The 23,904-nt window shown below is 36.0% G+C and overlaps 1 protein-coding gene across 3 annotated transcripts in view; it reads left to right on the plus strand.

The window, feature by feature from the left end:
- Positions 1 to 23,904, plus strand: part of GABRB3 (gamma-aminobutyric acid type A receptor subunit beta3) — a 468,180-nt gene that overhangs the window by 431,009 nt on the left and 13,267 nt on the right. For all 3 annotated transcript variants that reach the window (XM_025919405.2, XM_025919407.2, XM_025919406.2), the window contains one exon: positions 18,705 to 18,857. In XM_025919405.2, the coding sequence (XP_025775190.1) occupies positions 18,705 to 18,857 (153 nt within the window). The remainder of the gene's footprint in view (positions 1 to 18,704; positions 18,858 to 23,904) is intronic.

The following is a 23,904-nucleotide window of genomic DNA, read 5'->3' on the forward strand; positions in this document are numbered from 1 at the left end:
TAAAGAGATTTTGATCAGTCAACAGGATTGATCAGTCAATCAGGCTATAGGATTGAAGAATTCTGTAGCCTGATAGAATTCTCAAAAAAGGATTAGTTAAGAACAAACACTCTGGAAGTTTATTTGGACCAGCCAGAGTCCATGATGAGGATTAAATGTAATGCTCTCCACCTCTACTTCCACCTGGAGGTAAAACACAGAGCAGCCACATGAATCTGCAGGACAATGGGTGGAGGCAAGCTAGACTCAGGGGAGGCAAACAAAACATATAAGGTGCAAAATTTCAGATATTTATTCTCAGTATCATGCAAGTGAAATTTTGTTTTACCCTCCTAACCTTTGTCCTGCCAATTTGGGGATCTTACAGAAGGTCCTTTGCTGTGATTGCCTACAGGAAACTGTCCTAGTCCATCTCCAGGGTAACATGAGGTTTAGGCTACAGGGAAGAGAACATGCAAAAGCAAGTTATGAATATTCACTCAACAATTGACATGAACTGGTTGTGGGACTGGGCCTGGCATCAAAGAGAGAAACAAGGAGTGTCTGGTCTCCTGGGATTTCTCATTAGGCCATCATGTTTCAGCAATATTCCCCTGATGATGTCACATAGTCCACTGTGTAATGTTTAGTGAGAATTAAGCCACAGTAATAGAGCTGACTTAAATATGTTCAAGAGACACTATGTCTGGGGTTTTAAAACACAGATGCTGGAGAAGTCCTAACTGAAACTTGCTAGCAGTGTGACCCAGGGCAATTTATTTAACCACTTTGAAAAATAGGGATATTAATAATATCTATTGGTAAGGTTGTTGGGAGGAATACATGAGTTAGGATAAACAAATAGCCTAGAATAGTGCCTATAGTAAGCATTTATTAGCTCTCACTAACTAAAATGTGGGATCAGGAAGGAGGCATATTCTGAGGAGTCTGAGAATAGATACTGTAGCGGCTGGCCAGATCTTTGTATATATTGGAAAATTTATGACATTCTTCTCCTGAATGATTGGGATTCTAATTACTTATCAGAGGATTTTAAGAGTAGGGATTGTCTTGGGTTCATATTTGTATCCATAAAACATTCCAGGACCTAGCCCACTCAATAGTTTGAAACCTGAGGGGTTATTGAATTTAGGAGAGGAAATCTGACCATCACTAAGTATGTGAACTCTTATTGAATGAATTGTTTCTGCAAAAGAGATATTATAAAAATTTATGATATTATATATTCAAATATTTAATGTACTAAAATATTATGTATTTTTTAGAACTTTATTTTAACTTTATTTTTTTTCCAATATATGAAATTTATTGTCAAATTGGTTTCCATACAACACCCAGTGCTCATCCCAAAAGGTGCCCTCCTTAATGCCCATCACCCACCCTCCCCTCCCTCCCACCCCCCATCAACCCTCAGTTCTCAGTTTTTAAGAGTCTCTTATGCTTTGGCTCTCTTCCGCTCTAACCTCTTTTTTTTTTTTTTTCTTCCCCTCCCCCATGGGTTTCTGTTAAGTTTCTCAGGATCCACATAAGAGTCAAACCATATGGTATCTGTCTTTCTCTGTATGGCTTATTTCACTTAGCATCACACTCTCCAGTTCCATCCACGTTGCTACAAAAGGCCATATTTCATTCTTTCCCATTGCCACGTAGTACTCCATTGTGTATATAAACCACAATTTCTTTATCCATTCATCAGTTGATGGACATTTAGGCTCTTTCCACAATTTGGCTATAGTTGAGAGTGCTGCTATAAACACTGGGGTACAAGTGCCCCTATGCATCAGTACTCCTGTGTCCCTTGGGTAAATTCCTAGCAGTGTTATTGCTGGGTCATAGGGTAGGTCTATTTTTAATTTTCTGAGGAACCTCCACACTGCTTTCCAGAGCGGCTGCACCAATTTGCATTCCCACCAACAGTGCAAGAGGGTTCCCGTTTCTCCACATCCTCTCCAGCATCTATAGTCTCCTGATTTGTTCATTTTGGCCACTCTGACTGGCGTGAGGTGATACCTGAGTGTGGTTTTGATTTGTATTTCCCTCATAAGGAGCGACGCTGAACATCTTTTCATGTGCCTGTTGGCCATCCGGATGTCTTCTTTAGAGAAGTGTCTATTCATGTTTTCTGCCCATTTCTTCACTGGGTTATTTGTTTTTCGGGTGTGGAGTTTGGTGACCTCTTTATAGATTTTGGATACTAGCCCTTTGTCTGATATGTCATTTGCAAATATCTTTTTCCATTCCGTTGGTTGCCTTTTAGTTTTGTTGGTTGTTTCCTTTGCTGTGCAGAAGCTTTTGATCTTCATAAGGTCCCAGTAATTCATTTTTGCTTTTAATTCCCTTGCCTTTGGGGATGTGTCGAGTAAGAGATTGCTACGGCTGAGGTTAGAGAGGTCTTTTCCTGCTTTCTCCTCTAGGGTTTTGATAGTTTCCTGTCTCACATTCAGGTCCTTTATCCATTTTGAATTTATTTTTGTGAATGGTGTGAGAAAGTGGTCTAGTTTCAACCTTCTGCATGTTGCTGTCCAGTTCTCCCAGCACCATTTGTTAAAGAGACTGTCTTTTTTCCATTGGATGTTCTTTCCTGCTTTGTCAAAGATGAGTTGGCCATACATTTGTGGGTCTAGTTCTGGGGATTCTATTCTATTCCATGGGTCTATGTGTCTGTTTTTGTGCCAATACCACGCTGTCTTGATGATGACAGCTTTGTAGTAGAGGCTAAAGTCTGGGATTGTGATGCCTCCTGCTTTGGTCTTCTTCTTCAAAATTACTTTGGCTATTCGGGGCCTTTTGTGGTTCCATATGAATTTTAGGATTGCTTGTTCTAGCTTCAAGAAGAATGCTGGTGCAATTTTGATTGGGATTGCATTGAATGTGTAGATAGCTTTGGGTAGTATTGACCTTTTAACAATATTTATTCTTCCAATTCATGAGTATGGAATGTTTTTCCATTTCTTTATATCTTCTTCAATTTCCTTCATAAGCTTTCTATAGTTATATATTCAAATATTTAATGTACTAAAATATTATGTATTTTTAAAAAAATACATATAAAACCTCTTTGTACCTGGGGAGGAAATTAAGTACCCCTTTGCTTGGGAAAAGGGAGTCGTGTTCCATAGGTGTGTTTTATTTTTTTTGAGAGGTAGATAGAGGGGCAGAAGGAGAGGGAGAGAGAGAATTTTAAGCAGGTTCCACACTCAGCATGGAGCCCAACACAAGGCTCTATCTCACTGACTTGAGCCAAAACCAAGAGTCGGACACTAAACCGACTGAGCCACCCAAGCGCCCCTCCCCCCCCGTAGGTGTATTTTAAAGACAACAAAGAAATGACTGAGTTAGTTCATATTAACAAATAATTATTCAGTTACTACCATTATTCAATAAATTGTTTTGTTTTGTTTTGTTTTGTTTGGAAAAATATCAACCCTTTTAAACGCGAAAGAAAATGAAGCAAGCCTACATTACTCTAACTTCTAACCATAATGGCATGCTGTATTATAATTTATAGCACCTTGTTTTAAGCATTTTTCACTAATGTTCCTTGAAGACTGGTGATAGACAAATAAATTAGCCCAAGTTAAAGTTTAGGAAAACTGAAGTTCAAGAATGATAACAATTTGGGGCCCCTGAGTGGTTCAGTCAGTTAAGCATCCAACTTTGGCTTAGGTCATGATCTCGAGGTTTGGTTCCTGAGTTTGAGTGCCACATCAGGCTCTGCGCTATTAGCAGAGATCCTATGTCTCCCTCTCTCTCTGCCCCTACCCTGCTCTCTCTCTCTCCCTCAAAAATAAATACACATAAATAAAGAATGATAATAATTTGATCAAAGTTGCATAGTAAAGATAGAAAGGATGACGATTCTCATGTTTCTTAAGGAATAAGTACCCCTAATGCATTTTGACAAAGATTTTAAAAACTAGCCTTTTTATGCTTTATTTTAAATGATCATTTTCATCAATTTTACATATTAATGTTATAAGGGTTCTTACAAAACAGGTGAATATGTAGTTGGGATAACAAACAATGAACACAGTGCCTGCTTTTAGAGTCTGTGCCACTCTCTCCTTCACATGCCTATGTTAATAGGCCATGTGTTCTTGATGAACAGTGCTTTATGCAGGTTTCCAAAAACTGATAATGGGATTGGAGGCCTCCACAATCCCAATCCAGGGCCCTACAATTGCTTCATCCAATACCCAGAAATACTTGGTGGCAAGAAATGTGCCTCTGCCTTCCTATTCATCCTGCACTTTGCTGCCAGATTAGTAGCTGAGGAACACTGGTTGCATGAAGCCATTACCCAGCTCCAAATGCTTTGATGACTACCCTTTGTCTGCAGAGTACGATTAATACTCGTTGACCTTGAATCCATATGTTGCACCAACCTGTCTCTTCAGGTTAGCTCACAAATGTCCCCAGTATGAAGCCATCCTGATAGTTGTTGCATCTAACTCTTTTACTCTCCTCGAAGCATATGCTCTTGCATTCTGCCTAAAGACTTTCACTTCTGTTATAGCCTCCACTTGATATATTTTCTTCCTGTTTTTCTTATCCAAATCTTGTATGTTTATCAATGGACAGTTCAACCACCAACACCTCCACTTAGCTTTCCTTGAGCGTATCTGTCAATTATCTTTCCTTTGGAAAACTTGGTATCACACTCTACCTGTATCATTCCTTTATCAACTGTCAAATATTATTAATTTCTGTCAAATATTATTACTGCCACTCTCATATATGTCAGGCATACAATAAATATATTTTCAATTATTTTTTTGGTTCATAAATTGGTGCTCAGTATTTTCACAACATGCCCACGTCCCAAATATAGATTCTTCTTGAAAGTCAGAGAGGAGGGGGGCACCTGGGTGGTTCAGTTGGTTAAGCATCCGACTCTTGATCTCAGCTCAGGTCAGGTTACAATCCCACAGTTTGTGAGTTGGAGTGGGGCATCGGGCTGCTCTCTGACAGCATGGAGCCTGCTTGGGATTCTGTCTCTCCTTCTCTCTGCCCCTCTCCTTCTCTCTCTCTCTCAAAATAAATAAATAAACTTAAAAAAAAGTCAGAGAAGAGAAAAAAGAAAGTAAATTATTTTAATTAGGCTTATTGTGTGTCATTCGTTGTTCCAATCTACTGGATTTCCCGGGAAGTCCTGGATCTATTACAAGTATTCCTTATTGATCCAGAATTATATTTATTTTTTTAATAATTAAAGCACAGTTGACACACATTTTTACATTAGTTTCAGGTGTACAACATAATGATTTGACAACTCTCTATACATTATGCTATACTTACCACAAGTGTAACTACAATGTCACCATACGACACTATTACAATACCATTGACTATATTCCCTGTGCTGTACATATTCATCCCTGTGACATATTCATTCCGTAACTGGAAGTTTGTTTCTTTTCATCCCCTTCACCCATTTTGTCCATCTCCTTCCCCTTCCCCTCTGGCAACTATTAGTTTCTTCTCTATATTTATATGTCTGTTTCTGCACTGTTCATTTGTTTGTTCATTTGTTTTGTTTTTAGATTCCACATATAAGTGAAATCATATGGTATTTGTCTCTGTCTTTGTTATTGCATATGGCAAGATCACATACTTTTTTTTATTTTTTAATGTTTATTTATTTTTGAGAGACACAGAGACAGAGTGTGAGCAGAGGAGGGGCAGAGAGAAAGGGAGACAGAATCTGGAACAGGCTCCAGGCTCTGAGCTTGATCTCATACTTTTTAATGAAAGGGTATATGAAGTGAGTTCTCAGATTATTCCTTGGCACCTACAATCTATAGGATTAAGCCAAATCTGAAAACATGCCTGAGTAAGGCTTTCTAAGAAAAAGGAAGCCAGATTAAAAGGAAGACAGAAGAAAAAAGAGAAAGAATACAAGGGTGGGGGATCCTCCCCCTCCTGCAACTTGATACCTAGATGTGAGCTACATGGCATTCTCTTTCTCCTTTAACCATTAAAATAAATTTATTTACTATAGTCAATGTATTTCTATTTAATCTGTCATCTACTTCTGTGAGATCCATTAAGGATCTATGGTAGAATATCAGAAAATACTGAAAAGTATTTTTAAAATAAGTGGAAACAAATTAGTCTTAGAAATTCTTTGGATTGAAATCTGAAAAAAAAAAGATTGGCCTTCTATATAAGCCTTTAGGAATAATGTAAGAAATCTTTGCTGAACCTAACTTTTAAACCTCTTCTAGATTGACAATTCTTAATCATTTAAAAGTTGAGGTCTGAAATATTCTCTTTAAAATGTTTAACAAAGCATTCTTCCTAAAAATGGTTAGAATTTTTCCATGCTTTATAATTTTATACAAAGACATAGATTGTTAGATTTTTTTTTTACTTTAATGATAACTTTTATAACTTTTCTGTATGAGCACATATAGAAAAATACTTACAATATAAATGCAGAGCTAACTGAATTACCAGAAAGTGAGCAATCCTATAACTGCAATTAGGTGAAAAAGTAGAATGTTACCAGAACCCCAAAATCCCCACTATGACTCCACCTAATATCCTTACCTCCCTCCTTCTCAAAGAAAACTATTATCTTGTCACAATATAATGACATTTGTGTTTTTGTTTTGTTTTTTGTTTTGTTTTGGTTTTGTTTTGGTTTTTGTTTTTTTTTTTTGAATTTTGTGTTTTTGAACCTTATTTGATGGGATAATAGAGTTTGAATTTAACTGAACATTATGTTTATGAAATCCATCCATGTCACTGTATTTCATTTATTTTCTTTGCTATATTACTATGCAATTACACCACATTTTATTTATCCACTCTATTGTGGGTACAGATTTATGAATAATGCTACTGTGAACACTCTTGTACTTGTTTTTGTGTGTGTATGTGAATATATGCACAGACAAACATTGACTGTATACCTGGAAGTGTAATTGTGAATGTTGAAGTTTAATGATCATGCCAAACTGTTTTCCAAAGTGATTCTGCCAATTTATGTTCATACGAGTAATGCATGAGTGTTCCTTTTGCCCACATCCTTGCCAACATTTCACATGGAAGTTACTGGCTGGGCGTTGGGTGTTTTTTTGTGGTTTTAACTTCCATTTCTCTGAGTACTAGTGAGATTGAGCACCTGTCTTTATTGGTTATTTGGAGATCCTCCTTTGTGAATTACTTGTGTAATTCTTTTTTGTGAATTATCTGTCATTAATTTGAGTTATTTATAGATTTTAGATGCAAGCTGGTTATAGGTCACAGTGTGTTACAAAAATGTACTTTTTTGCATTGAAACCTACAGTCCACATGCAATTGATTTTTGTGAATGGTGTGAAGTATGGGTCAGGTTTTATTATTTTCCACAGCACCATTTGTTTTACAGCAACACATTTGTCATAAATTTAATGTGCATAGATCTGTTTTTGAACTTTATATTCTGTATCATAGGTTTATTTATCTATCTTGTACCCTTAACTCACAGTGTTAATTACTGTAGCTTTAAGTAGAGCAGATCCTTTATTTACTGTTTACAATCGACTTTACTATTTACTCGTTATTTATTTTTAACTTGATTATTTTGGTCCTTATATTTCCATGTCACTTTTATAATCAGATCATTAATTTTCACCGAAAAAGTGCTTTGGCTTTTTATTAGGAATACATTAATTTGGTGAAAGGCATATCATTATAATTTTTTCCAATCTGTAGTATATTTTATCTCCATTTACTTAGGTCTTCTTTAATTTGAGGTAATAACATTTTAGGATTTTCTGTATAAAAATCTTGTACATATTTGCTAAACTTTTCTAGATGTTTGATATTTTTCTGATGCAAGTATACATGCTAAAAATTTTTAGCATTATTTTTTGTTGTGATATATATAAGAACACAATGATTTTATATTGAATGGCCTTGCTAAAGTATTTATTACTTCTGATAATGTATCTGAGATGGTCTTTTTACCTCTTCCCAAATACTGTAGAGACCTTTTAACTGCATTTTAACTATTTCCTCATTTGACCTACATATGCTATTGTTATTATATATTATAACTTTATATATATATTTAAAACCCTATATGATATTATTATTGTTAAATGCAGTATATGTTCACTTAGATATAATTATAAATGTCCTGTTTTCTTTGTTATTTATTTTATCTCTAAGTCACTATCTGTGAATGTTTCCTTCTGCCTATAAAACATTTTTGTTTTTTGTTTTGTTCTGATTTGTTTTGGTTTTTGCCTAAAGAACATTTGAAAAATATTTTCTTTAGTCTGAGTCTCCTGGTCACAAATTTCTTCTAGGTTTTTTTTCAAAACCATATATGACCTATATATTCTTGTAGGATTGTTCCAGAAATTTTGGTTGACAATTTTTTTTCTTTTCCATTTGAAGATATTATTTCATTGTGTCTGGCTTCCACTGTTTATATTGAGAGGACACTTGTTGGTCTAATTGGTGCTCTCAAATTAATTTGTTTTTCTCCCCCTTCTAGGATTTTTTTAAATTTTTTTCTCTTTGATTTTGATTTCATTGGTATTTATGATGTACCAAGATATGGTTTTGTCTGTAATTATTTTCTTGGAATTTATAGATCTTCTTGAATCTTTGGTCTTTCAGCACTTTTGGAGCATTCTTAGTCATCACTGCTTTTGCTCTATTCTCTCTCTGTGGTTTTCTTCTAGGATTCCAGTCTCAATTCCAGTTTTATAACTCCAGCACAAATCTCACTGTATCTTCTGTATATCTCAGCCCCCTTTTTGGAATTTTCATTTTATTTTCTCTTCATGCTTCACTCTGGAAATTTTCTTCTGACTCATCTTTCAGTCCAACAATTTCCTCCTTATTTGTGTTTAATCTGTTATTATCCATGGGGAAATTGTGGATATAATTCAAAATTTATGATGATGTTTTCTTTCCTCAAAGTGAATGTATGTTAACTCTGTCAGACACTAGAGGCATTAGCAATCCCGGACAGGTGATGTTGAGTTCAGATTCAGTCCTTGTATATGGGTTAATCCTTCTGGTTTATCTTGACTTCTTGGACAAAGCTCTTTGGAATCCCTGCTTGTTTTCTGTCCCTAGTTTGTGCTCATTTAGTCCATGATCTGTCAGATGTCCTAATTAGCTTCTCATCTTTCTCTTCTAGAAAGTATGTGTTTCAGCTACCTGAAATGTGGCTCACCTCTCTGTTTCTTTTTCTCCCAGAACTTGCCCCACATTTTTACTAGCTTGCTGTTTCTCCAGTGCCTTCAAGGAGATATATTTAAATTTTGTCCATTTTCCTCTAGTTGTTTCCAGTGGAAGTGCTACCTATCTATAATACTCAAACACCATGGTTTTTTCCCCCACTCCTCTTTATTTTTTCAGAAAAATTTATAGTTGTTTTAATATTTAATTCTTACTTAGTTTAGACTATTTTTTTTTAATTTTTTTTTCAACGTTTATTTATTTTTGGGACAGAGAGAGACAGAGCATGAACGGGGGAGGGGCAGAGAGAGAGGGAGACACAGAATCGGAAACAGGCTCCAGGCTCCGAGCCATCAGCCCAGAGCCTGACGCGGGGCTCGAACTCACGGACCGCGAGATCGTGACCTGGCTGAAGTCAGACGCTTAACCGACTGCGCCACCCAGGCGCCCCAGTTTAGACTATTAATACATGAGAGTAAAAAAGAAAAAAATAGTATACATTTTGTAATCACATTTTGGAAAATATAATTTTGGATTTTTCCAATAATGTTATGTAGAGGAAAAACTTATATTGAACAGTGTGCAATAGAGTAAAGTGCTGTAAAGCTCAAAGGAGATCTGACTCTGGTTGTAACAATAAAAAGCTGTGGAAATGTTAGGGAAGCACTTGAATAGCAGTAAGGGAATCAGGTTAAAAGAAATATTACATTACATTTATTTTAATAAATATATTCAACTAGTTAATAATCTAAGAGCTCCTTAAATATCACTCTGGACTCAAGATCACCAGATTGAGACTTCATCTTTTGCATTGGTCTTGAATGTATATTCTGCTAACCAGCAAAGTTTGGGATGTACAGTTTTTGCCATATCTGAAATTTACTCCTAACTTTTTAGTTTTGTTTCAGCTAAAAGACTGAAATTTTTGCTAGATACATGAAAAACATGTTTTTTAATATGCTTCTTTAATTGTGTCATGTTTTTATTTCTCTTCCTTTTTTTCTGGGGTACATTTGGACTGATATCTTCGGGGTTTATTTCAAAATACTTCTGCCAAGATTAGAAGAAAGAAAAAGAGAAGAATTCCAAAATGAATGATAATGAACATTTCTGTTAAGATATGTGAATTTTCTATTCTTCAAAAATCAATTTTCAAAATGCAATTGTGCTTTTCATTAATGTTTATGACAGATTACAAATATTTTTAAAGTCTGCATGTCACATTGTTAATACATTCACTTAATTTTCTCTAAAGTCCATTGTGAGATCCATGCTTTAGTGAAATAAAGCCCTGTGATCAACTTACTGTCCATTGAGTCTATAAATAACATCTACTAGAGGTCTAGAGAAAGTATTATATGAAATATTAAAAGAAGGAATTATCATTTCTATCTTACTTACAATATAATCTAACCTTAAATTCTAGAGGCAAATTCCCATTCTTTTTTTCCTCCTACTGATTTTTGTTAGAAGGATCCTAAGAGACAATTCATCTCTGCTTCCTAGACAAATACTAATTCTTCAGTCCAAAATGGTGGGACCAAAGCAAGCTTACTCTCAGTGCTAAATGAGAGCTTAGCTATCTCATCTTGCTAATATGAAATCATTTTCCTTTAAGGGCTCCTGACCTATCAAACATGTCTCACCACAGAAGCCAGATATCTTCAGAAATTCATTGTCCTGCACTTCCTTTGCAAAAAAAAAAAAAAAAAAAAAAAAAAAAAAAATCAAAAATCTTGTCTATCTTTACCTTTTGAACTTAATTTTAAAACTACTGCACATTTTTTTTAATGCTCAATGGTAAAGATTCTTAGATTATAGAATCCTGAGCATAGAAGGCACCATAGAGGAAGAAAAGGAAAGGAAGAAGCAGCAACATTCAGTATTTACTGAATGTGTATTTGGGGCCAGATAGTAAGTTTGTTACTTAATATAAATTAAGTCATTTAATTTCCAGTAAGATACATGTAATAGACATTCTTTTTTTTTCTTTTAAGAGATTATCAAAATATAATTTAGATACCATAAAGTTCACCCATTTAAATTATATAGCTCAATAATTTTAATGTATTTACAGAGTTGTATAATCATGACCACATTCAATTTCAGAATATTTTCATCAACTCAAGAAGAAACCTTGGGGGTGCCTGGGCAGCTCAGTCAGTTAAGTGTGAGACTTCAGCTCAGGTCATGATCTTGGGGTCCATGAGTTTGAACCCCACAACAGGCTCTGTGCTGACAGCTCAGAGCCTGGAACACGCTTTGCATTCTGTGTCTCCTTCTCTCTCTGTCCCTTCCCTTCTCTCTCTCTCTCAAAAATAAACATTTAAAAAAATAAACCCTGTGCCCATTAGCAGACACTCCCCATTTCCTCTACCTACCCCCCAGCCTTGGGCAACCACTAACCTCATTTCTGTTTCTGTGGATTTGCTTATTCTGTGTATTTTATATAAATTGAGTCATACACTATATGGTCCTTTTGTGACTGACTTCTTTCACTTAGCGTGATGCTTTGAAGTTTCATCCATGTTATGTCATGTATCAACACTTCATTCCTTTTTATTGCTGAATAACATCCCATTGTATGAATATATCATATTTTGTTTAACCATTCATCATTGATGAACACTGCGCTATTAAAAATAGGGTTGCTACGAATATTCATGTACAAGTTTTTCTGTAGATATGTTTCCATTTCTCTTAGGCATGTGCTTAGGATTGGAATTGTTGGATCATATAGTAACTATATTTAACTCTTTTGAAGGACTATCAAACTGTTTTTCCAAAGTGATGGCACCATTTCATATTCCCAAGAGCAGTACATGAAGGTTTTAATTTCTCCACATCCTTACCAACACTTGCTATTGTCTTTTTTTTATATTGAAATATAATTGACACACAATTTTACATTAGTTTCAGGTATACAACATAGTGATTACATAGCTCTATACATTAGACTATGTTCACAATTGTAGTTACCAGCTGTCACCATACAACTGTTACAATACCATTGAATATGTTCCCTATTCTGTACCTTTCATCCCCATTATGTATTCTTTCCATAACTGGAAGCCTGTATCTCCCATTCCCCTCACCCATTTTGCCCACCACTCCCCCACACACACCTCTTCCCTCTGGCAACCAGTTTTTTTCCCTGTATTATGGGTCTGTTTCTGCAGTGTTTGTTTATTTTATTCATTTATTTAGCTTTTTTTTAGATACCACATATAAGTAAAATCATATGGCATTTGTCTTTCTCTGTTTGACTTATTTCACTTAGCATAATACCATCTCTGTACATCCATGTTGTCATAAATGCCAAGGATCTCATTCTTTCTTATGGTTGAGTAATGTGTGTGTGTGTGTGTGTGTGTGTGTGTGTGTGTGTGTCTGCGTGTCTGTGTGTCTGTGTGTGTGTGTATGTCTGTTTTCTTTATCCATTCACCTATGAACGGACATTTAGTTTACTTTCATATCATGGCTATTGTAAATAATCTTGCAATAAATATAGGGATACATATACGTTTTCCAATTTTTTGTATTCTTTGGGTAAGTAGCCATTAGTGGAATTATCAAATCATATATTTCTATGTCTGTCTTTTGATTGTAGTCATCCTAGCAAGTATGAAGTGGTATCTCATTGTGATTTTGATTTGCTTTCTTCTAAAAAGTAATAATGCTGAGCATCTTTTTATGTGCTTATTGGATACTTTCTCCTGTGGAGAAATGTCTATTTAAGTCATTTGCCCATATTTAAATTGGGTTGTGTTTTTTTAAGCCTTCTTTATATATTATGGATATAAGATCCTTCTCAAATATATGATTTACAAATATTTTTTCTCATTCTGTGGGCTGTGGTTTTATTTTCTTATAGTTCACTTTGCAGATTAATAGCTTGTAATTTTGATGAAGCATTACTTATCTTTTTTTTTTTTTACTGTGATATTCTTGCCCTATTTCAACACAAGGAAACTGAGGGTTTGATCAGATAATCAGCTTACCAAAGGAATATTCCAAATAAACCATGAGGCTGAACCTAAACTCTTAGACACCACCACCCTTTGCTCCAGAGTCATGTGATACAATATTCTTGTTTTACTGTGGAGAATCAGAATGAGAATCATTGCCTATTGAAACAATCTGAAAACATTTTTCTCAAGTTCCAGTTCTATTTTTCCTCTTTTTTTTCTTTCCTCTTTCATATATGTTTTCCCCTTCATGCATTTTTTTGAACATAAAATAATTAATGTGACTAGTAATAGGAGGAAGAAAATTAGTAACACTATTTTGAGTTTTAGGTTGTGTTATGAAGTGAAAAAAGTAGATTATAAATGAATGAGACAGTATGATAAAAAAAATAAAAACTCAAGAGCAGCACTGAGAGCTCACAAAACTTTTAGGCAATGGTGGGAGAGCCCCTCACAGTGGCCACCTTAAAGAGGGAGATGCACATGTGTGTAGGTCAGCTCTGCTGCAGTTGCTAAAATATCAGCTTATTATTTTATGAACACATTTGAGTGGCTCTCTCCCTCCACAAAGGTGACATGATACTCTGTGTCGACATTTTAAATGACATCTTCAACAATATTAATGCTTTAGAGCACAATATTAAATTAGGCTAGATTCTGTACCCAGAGCTTTGTTTTTGGCATAACTTTTAGTGCGTCTGAGGAGAAAGGGTTGAGATCAGCATCTTCAATAGGTAGTTTTGCCAAGGAAGCCCTGAACTGGAACAATGCACTTGTGTTCAGGGACTGTTCCTCTCTTTGTTGGCTCAGCATCTACTTGGGAACCTGACCACATCTGCATTGGCACACAGGCTTTAGGGCTTCTGTGCCTTTCTGTTGTAATTTTTAAGCTCTATTGCTGTTCTGAAGGGTATGTCTTAGTGTAGCTGACTCACTACTTCTCAACTTTATTAACCACTAGCTATGTGGGGAGATTTCCCATAGATACAGCATACATCATGGCATTCACCCTGAATGTAAGGACTTTGTTTAACAAAGCTACAAAAAGACTTTATGTGCTCTTTAAGATGCATATCCAATGACAAAGACCTTGACCTAAAACAGGTCTTAATATATCTTAGAACTCATGTTTATTAACATTCTGAGGCCTATTTCTCACGGTGTATTGAAAGGCTTTTCTTCATTTGCCCTAGTGAGTCTTTTACCTTGGACGCTCTCCTGCTTCCCTGCCTGAAAAGAATTGTATTCAACCAGGAATAGTATCTTGGTTCAGATGCTATGAAACGTCCCCTGCATCACCAAATCTCATGCTCTAGAATATCTTTCTATCTCCAGCAAGACTCTTACTCTGTTTTACCAGGGCCAAACTGTATGAGTCTTTCTCTGACATGGATTAGGACCTAGATGAGAATGTAGAACCCCTTCTTATTCATTTGTTGTCTGCTCCCTTCACCATCCCCACCTCTGGGATTATGAGACTAGAATGTGTGGGGCATATGGTGAATGCCTAAAACTTTTTTTTTTTTTATTTGAAGTATCACTTCGGTTTCAATAAGTAGAATGTATTTACTCTACAAACATAAGAAAGTGGAATATTTCTTAAATCTAATTTTTGCATTATGAATTCTGTTATTCTAAATTCTGTGTTATATCTTGGAAAATTTCCAGAGATCAAGTTATTTTTCGAATGAGATTAGTATTCCCTTCCTCAAGGTTATAATGATTTTCCAAATATTTGACTTTGCATTCATTTCATTGACCTCCCTATTACAGGGGGCAAGTATTCCCAATAGTGTTAATCATACTTCATTGCATAGGTATCAACATTTGCTTCTGTTGGGAACAATTTCCCTGAAGACGGTGTACTTTGGAAAATATTAAGCAAGTTGATGTAGAAAAATGAAAGTTGGGCAATAAGATAGATTATATTATCACTCAAAAAAAAGTTACTCATCTCCTCTGGGAAAGGACTAAACTCTTACTCCAATGACATAAAGATTGACAGTAGGACTTGCTCTAGACAAGAAAGTGTAAGGGGGAGTATGTGTGGCACTTCTACCATGGTATCCAGCAGTGTTCCAGATACAGAAAGCTAAGTGGATACACAAGAAAATAAAAATCTTTGTTTTAAGCTATAGAGATCTGGGGTTCTTTTTGTTATTGCAACATAAACCAACCTATCTTGACAAATACAGAAACTATTCCAGTATAGTGGATAGAGTGAGACATAACTGAAACAAGAGCAGCAAATGATTAAGTGATGAGTAAAGCCTGAGATTGTCATTAAATTTCAAACTAAGATCCAACAATGAATTTACTTTGATAAAGATATTAAAGTTGCTATGGGAGTTCAAACATTCAGTAAAGATGTTGAACGTTTTGAGTATTACACTTGCTAGAGAGTAACATAAATAAACCAAATACTCCCATTTTTATGTATACAGATGTATTTGTTGATAACCTATGATAGTTTAGACATTTACCTAGGCATCATATTATATGAAAAATACATCACTTCACAAACTCTGCTTTAGGGACTGTACAACTTACTAAGGAAGATCCTGTATTGATAAATAGTGATAATTTTATAAAAGAGAAAATAACTCAAAAAGGTAATCACCTACACTTTGAGGAAAGAAGGAGAAAAGATTCATGGAAGATGTGGCATTTGATTAAGGCTTTGTAACGTGGGTAAGGAAAAACATTTCGTCAGGAGGGAGGAATGTGGGTGAATCAGCAGAAGCAGGAAATATGGACAATTATTTTTAGGTAGTGAGGACACTCTTTGAGCTAGAAAATGGTATTCTTAATGAAAAGATATAGTGGGAAATAAAACAGGAGTTAATTTGGGAAAATGTTTTAGAGAAACTAAAATTCCCAGATGCATATTTGGACCTTTCTAGGAAGCAGTGAGCCATATAAGATTTTGAATATGGGTTGACAGCAAATGTCCCTGCTGTACTTCAGGAATGTGTGGATGGAACATAGGGCCAGGAATCTGGAAATGGCAAGATAGGACTCTGACCCAGTTCAATGGCACATCATGCCAAGGATCCACATATACATAAAATGTAATGTAAAACAAAAATAGAGTATATCAGACCTATATCAAGGGAAGCTTTATTCCATTGATGGTGTTTGGAGGATTGGTTGATGTTTGTGGAACAAAAAACAGTGTGTATGGATGCTTTATATCAAACACTGAAATAATTATCAACCTTCAAAATAGATTTGTGATTAAATTTCTATTGTGAACTTACCTAAGATTAAAATCAAGTTTTAAAAATAACAAGGAATACATGAAATGGATAAACTCATCTATATACTAAAATTTAAGTGTTTATATGTCCCCTACTCAAGCCATTACAAATTTTAAAACAAACAACTGAAGAAATGCTTGCAGAGAATGCACGCAAGGATTAATGTCAAAAGAACTGAAATGAATAGGTAAAAAAAAGGAATAAAAAATGAGAAAAATGAATAAATAGTATAATCAGATCATATATGAGCTTATATACAGAAGAAAAACAAACATTTAGGAAGTATGCAATTAAAGAGAGTAATTGGAAAGGACAAAATTTTCCAAAGAAATTATCAAAAGGTATTTTTGGGGCGCCTGGGTGGCTCAGTCGTTAAGCGTCTGACTTCAGCTCAGGTCATGATCTCGCGGTCCGTGAGTTTGAGCCCCGCGTCCGGCTCTGGGCTGATGGCTCAGAGCCTGGAGCCTGTTTCCAATTCTGTGTCTCCCTCTCTCTCTGACCCTCCCCCGTTCATGCTCTGTCTCTCTCTGTCTCAAAAATAAATAAACGTTAAAAAAAATTTAAAAAAAAGTATTTTTAAGAAATGTTCTGGAACATTGTCATGTTTACAAGGTGAGTAGGGAATTCTATAAAGTGCTGATAGTGACGTGTACACTGGTATGATTTTTTGACAAAGTAATTTGGCAATAACCATCAAAAGCCTAAACAATTCCTAGCAATTGCCTATGCCTTGCTAGGCAATTGCAATGGCCTAGCAATTCCTCTTTTGGCATTTTCATCCTAAGGAAACAAGTCCAAATACAGTGAAAGGACACTATGCAGAGATATTAAGAATAGTGTTTATAGTTTTGTAAAAATGGAAATAATAAAAATTTGTTGCATTCAGGAAAATATTTTTGTAAACTAGAGTACATATGTATATATTTGAAGGAAAATTGGGAAGAATTTTAAATTGTGTTTACGAATAACTTGAAATAAGTATGAAAATGTTTATGCTATGATGACAGTATGATGTATGCATTTGATCAGAGCTATGTAATAGAAATTATGCACACACACACAAATGACTGGAGGAAATTTCCCACATTCTTAGCCTTTAAGTGCTAAGTCCCCTTCTTCTTCTTTTCTCCTTTACATAATTCCAGCTGAAAATGTGGTTGATGGCAAAGTAGAAGCCTGGAGATAAAAATCTTTCATTTTCAACATAGAACTAATAGTCATATGAGTGAGTCAGACTTCTTAGGAAAAGAATATAGAGACAAAAACAGAAAGATACATGGAACAAAGTCTGGAAAATTTGGGTGTGGGAGAATAGGAGGTTGTCAGTCTTAGAGTAGAAGGAGGTCAAGATGAGCGAGGTACTGCAATCTCAGGAAGGGAGCACCATCCATCAGTGATTGTGGAAGAGAAAGAGGCAAGGAAATGGATGATTAGAGAAGGTCATTGGGTTTTCACTGGTTGACCTTCCAGCAGCTTCACTAGAATGTAGATCAGGGAGATTTGGAACTGATAAAGTGGATGGTTGAAGTGGACAGGAGGAAATGGAGCCTACACTCTCTTTGCTGCAAGAAAAGCAAAATAAAATGGAGAAGGCAAATATAAAACTAAATGTGGCATAATCAGTGGGCAATTTTATTATTCTGTAATTGTGGGTATACTAAAGGTATACTGAGTTGGATGCACACATCAGATTAGCACTGGGACAAGATGCTTCTCTGAGGCTCTCCTTAATGCCTTGTCTGTGGTCAGAGTAGAGCATCGCAGTGTATACTGCCACCTTCTGTAAGACTGGGTCTGCGTCTATGCCTCTGCAGCTCTCAGGGTACCCTTGAGATTCCTTAGGTGAGGGTCAGTAATTCAATGTCTGTGCACAGTGCTGCTCCAGATGGGCAGAAGGGACAACCGGTAAAAACCATTTTGGTCAATAAAACCTGAAACAAATCTCCTTTATTTACAATGGAGAAGAAGGGTACAGCCATTGATGAAATAATAAACAAGATACTTGAGATGATTCTGTATTCTAAGCTAAAAACTTTCCCAAAGTTTTCCTAGGGATGATTCTCAGCTGAACACTTAGCTTTAGAAGAGTATCCTCATCATTCTCTTAGAGACTGAAATAAAGTCCCCTCCCAATTCTTCTATAAATACAATTAGGCAAACAGAAGCAAATTTCATGGGTCACCCCTCAGTTCATGGGCTTTTCAAATGCATGCTGTTGTCCAATGGAGGTCAAAGCCAACTTTTTTTGTCTGCTATGTCTTTTCTCCTGTGTAATCTTTGTTTATCATAGGTGCCTATCCTCGGCTCTCATTGAGCTTTCGGTTGAAGAGAAACATTGGATACTTCATTCTCCAGACTTACATGCCCTCGATACTAATTACGATTCTCTCATGGGTGTCCTTCTGGATCAATTATGATGCATCTGCAGCTAGAGTTGCCCTTGGTATGTGCTATTTTTAAATGATAACTAAAATGTAAAGTAACCATGTCATTACAGTATTAAGGAAGTTCAAAAGCTATAGTTCAACTACAATTTTTTGGCATCATGACACTGGTCTTGCCCATAAAGTTACTTTTATCTTAAAATAATAATTTCATGCATGATTCCCTTGATGTGTTAATTTAATTACAAGGCTCAAATGTGAATTTTCATGCCCATGAAAGGGAAAATATGTTTGCCGAATATTTGCATAATAAAACTATTTTTGACACTAATTTTAAATCAAGGATTAACATCTCCTGTTCAAAATTGTTCTGTGGCCTAGAAAGAAGACTTGACTAATGGGCATTCATCTTTTTTAAGTCAGAAAAATAGTCAAATATTATAGCATGTAATTGGAATTACATAATTTAATGAACATTAAAATATGTGATTAGATTCTGAGTGATTATTTGGAGCTCTAGTGATCTGTACTGGCCACTGGTCATTTGGCAATTGGATTGTTAGCTGATATGCAAGGTATTTTACAGGTTCCTATATCATTTGTTATATGTTTAGATTATTAAAAGAATACTATATATTATTTGTTTGTTTATCATTTAAACACATTTTAGTTGAGTATAGGGCTGAAGAGCAATTATCCAGTCCATCCCTCCTCTGGTAGGATTGAATTCAATTCCTGAAAGCAAAATTATTGGTAATACTTTTACAAATAGATGGAAAATAATAATCAATGCATTTGCTGGTAAATTAGCTTACAGAAAGCCATAATATTTCAGGGTTCCAGTTATCCCTTTTTCTTCCTGATTTTGTTTACCATCTTTTTCCTGGACTTCAAGTTGAATGACATCTTTTTCCCTGGGAAAATGTGTGTACATGTGTGTATGTAGATGTCTGGTTTAGAATGACAGGTGACTTGCAGAGTTACATTCATGAATAGATTAATACATAGGAAATTAGGTAGCTATTCCTAAAGGTGTTCATTGAATAAAAAATTGCTTTGAGAAGAAGAAACTATCAAAAAACTAAAAGTGCCATATTAATTATTATGCATTTTTAATGGGAATGGCGAGAAAAACATCCCTAAAGATCTGTAGGATTTTTCTACAGCCTGCAGAGGTTACCCTGTAACATAAGTCCTTTATGAAGGTTTTGCCCTTCTTCTTCTTTTTTTTTTTTTTTAATGTTACCAGATTGCTCTTTGTTAAAGTATTTTCTCTTCATCTCACCTGGAAAAATCAGACCTGCAATGATTTTGGACGGTCAGATCTAAATTTTGCAGATCTGTTAGCTTATACATTTTCAGGGTCTCTCTTTAAGAAAAAGAATATAAAATAGACAAATATAAAATATCCAGGATCCTGCCCCAAGCCTGGGAGAGGCTTATGCAATTGGAGACCTGAAGCTGAAGCTTCATGAGTTTCACAGTGAATCAGCCTTTGAGAATTTGTCATTATTGAAATAACAAGAGAAATATGAGTACCAGAGAACTGTAATTATCTGACATCAATATGAGTGAGGTGAGCTGAAAATGTGAATTTCTAACTTTTATAGATATATAAATTCTATAGCTCCTTAATTGTAAAGTACTGACTTCCACAATATTAAACAGATACTCTATCTGAAGTGAGTTGTAGTCAACCCAACCTTATTACAGTATGTGAAAGTAGATTCCACCTTTTCTAACAACACAGCATTATTATTATAAACCTAAATCATCCTGTTATGGCTTTGCTAAGACAAAGGAATGGTCTGCCCAGAGTTGCTAAGGCTTCACCACTGGAGGAGCTCCAGATTCTGACCAAAGTCACAAGTCTGGGAGGCAGATGTGAGCACAGAGACAGAAATGAATGGGCATTTGCCAGTGTCAAGGTGAACCGGAGGCCTGGGGGTCTTGAAGGCAGCTGTGACCTTAAGGCCACAGCATCTGAGCAGATAAAAGTCCAAGTCCAGATCTCAAAGTAGAATACCAGTGTGTTCACTCCATCTGTCCCACCTTCTGCCTACATAGAACAGGGTCTCTGAGCTTGGATCTGCAGGGATTGGGACATGTCACCTGGTTACCTTCAATAACTTAAGGAAAAGTATATCATAGGATCATGAACACTGAATGACAACACAATAATCAAGGCTGAACTTCACCAAATACTCAGGTGCCAGGTTCTTTGAAAGGACATTAATGGGGTTGCCTTATCTATTCTGCAGAACATCCATAGCACAGTAAGCAATGTTATTGCTCCCATTTTACAGAGCAGGAAAACTAGGTATGGAGAAGCTACATAACTTGTACAACATCATATATTAAATGTCAGAATAAAAATTGTAATGCAGTTAGTCTGACTCCAGTTCTCTCCCTTAACTGCTACAGGTGATTCCTATGGTGTCAGTAGACAGTACACACAGGAGTAATTTTGTCTATTACATTGTAAACACAAGGATTAAAAATAAAAAATAAAGCTAAGCAAGGATTATTATTAATTATTATTATTTTTGAGGGATCCCTCAAAATCATTAAAATGCTATGTGCTCTAGTGCCTCTTTAAGAATATATGGCCATGGTATGGGGGCAGGCGGTTAATTGGAGAAATCCTCTTCCCACCCCATTCCACCTGTCTTGTCCTGTACCATACCTTTTGAAATGCCTTGAGTGCTGCTACCAGCATCCTAAATGGTTGCACCATGATGAATGTGCCTCATTTCTAAGTGAGGTCTTAGAGGTACAGGTCTGTGCAAAGGGGTTTTGAGCAAAGATATCCATGGCTCTGGCTCAGGATTCTTGGACCTACAGTTGTCTAGGGTTGTCTCTCTACTGAGAAGGGAAATGTTGGTCCTTCAGAAAGCTGTGTTGCACTGCTGCTCTGTATGCTTCAGGATTTTATGCTTCTTCTGACCAGGGGTTGACTGTCTGATCTGTTGAACTGTTAGTGTTACAAGCATTCAGACTGCAAATTTGGGAGTTGTAATTAAATGGTCTTCCTCAAAATCCTGAGGTCCACTTATCACTGAATAATAGTACTTGTCCTTTTAAAAGTAAAAATTTATACTAAAATAATTTAGGCCACATTATTTTTATCACAAAGAAGAGAAAGAAAATATCTTTTGATTAAATGATGCAAATTATATTTTTATTTCATAGTCCTTTTATAAATGCATCTTTTCAAATACAGTATTTTATTAGCATAATCTAAATGAGAAATAATTTGAGGCTAACAATTAGTGTAAAGACTGAACAGCTTGATAAATGTAAAAGAATAGGGAAAGAACCATTCAGTTATCTCCTGTACTGCAGTTGGATGGGTCCCCTCAAGGACAAAGGACAGAAGTTCAAAGCAAGGCTGTGGCTGTGGGTACTTGCCAGGAAACCAGAAGCTACTGAATAATTTCTTTCCCTGTAATGGTAATAATAAATATGACTATTTGTTATTGTCAGTGTTAACAATGCCAGTTTATTAACATATCACCAATGATTTTCAGGCATTGTATTTAGACTTCACAACAGTTCTAAACAATGGTGTGGACCCATCAAGGCTCAGGTCATGCTGCTGGCAAGTGGCAGAGCTAGGCTTTTGGGGCCATGTGGCTGTACCATCCAGGTCTGTGAATCCCTACAGTCCACCATCACCCACAATATCTAGATAGGAAGTAAAATGATACAAAGAATTAGTAAACACATTGGCCTTTTAAGCTAAGAGCTAATCAGAGCCCAAACAGAGCACTCACCCCAAAACTGTACTGTTAAGGCACTCCTTGACCCTGAGATAATGGGCCTGAGCCAGGGTCCTCTCCCATTTTTCAGGGGCCGCTTTTACCTGGCTGAGTGCCTGTGACATGTGCTGGGTCTTCTTATCCCTGTGTTCTTTCAGCCCATTTCTTGGGATGTCCACTAAGGCTGGGGTCATACATGTCCATTCAAAATAGTCAACTGGAGAACCAAAGCAATGACTAAACCAAAGCATTCAAGCTTTCCAAATACATTTGAAAGGAAAAAATTATGGCAGCAACATTACAAAATTTTTGAATAATGATGAGAACACCTAATTTCAGGGAGTTTGCATGGTGTTTTCACATTTATTTGTAAACTGTAATCATTCTATTGCCATTTTCAAATTTTAAAAGTCCCTAGGTACACATGATGGTACTTTAAAGGGTAATCTTAAAATATTCTGACATATTCAATTTCCATGTATTACATAAGCTATCATGATTTGCAGTTATATATAAAAATAGTTTTCAGTGCCTCAATTCCCTCCTCTACTTTTAATAGTTTAGAGATGGGTGGAAGGAAAGCACATGCTAGTGACAGAAGACCAGGCTTTATTCCCTGCTTTCCCAATGGTCCTGAGCAAGAGGAGATCTGTGGTCAGGAGGTTCTCTGTGTGGGATACACAGGATGAGGATGCCTACCTCCAACAATAGAATGGAAATCTAGAGGGCATCAAACTAAGGTTCTTAACGAATACAAACCCTACACTGGAGAGTTGGGTGAGGATCTGCGGACTCAGATGCCTTTGGGCAGAATCATATGTAGAGGTGGTCTGGGCTCTGCCGTGTATCTTAGCAACACTTACCTCTCTGGCCTGCACTGTCCCCTGGCCTCAGTGACATCTTTTTTTCAAGTTACTGTGGCTGAAGGACCATGGCTAAAGCTTTACTTTCAAAAGTCTCCTTTTTGAGGGAAGGCATGACATAGCAATGAGGAAGAAGTGTTTCCATTGGGTCCTAGAAGACACAGGGGGTATCTCATTCAGTGGCACCAGTTAAATAGGTAGATAAGAGCACTCTTTGGAGATATCTTTCTTCCTTGAGACTTCTTAGTATTGTAAGAGAGAGCAAGTCAGCTGTAATAGTTACTGTCCCACTAAGAAACAAGCAATCCATATCTTTCTTGGATGTGTGGCTTCACTGTGTTCAACAAACTCTGGTTTTGTCACTGACATGTCCCCTCCTCTCTACGGCTTCAAATTATCCATATGAACTCTTTGTAGAGAAAAACATGTCCATTGCTATGGAAGAATTACAAAATATGGTCCTTATATGTTTTTGGAGACTG

The sequence above is a fragment of the Puma concolor genome, chromosome B3, assembly GCF_028749965.1.
Source record: "Puma concolor isolate L17-30 chromosome B3, mPumCon1.1.hap2, whole genome shotgun sequence".
Classification (NCBI taxonomy): domain Eukaryota; kingdom Metazoa; phylum Chordata; class Mammalia; order Carnivora; family Felidae; genus Puma; species Puma concolor.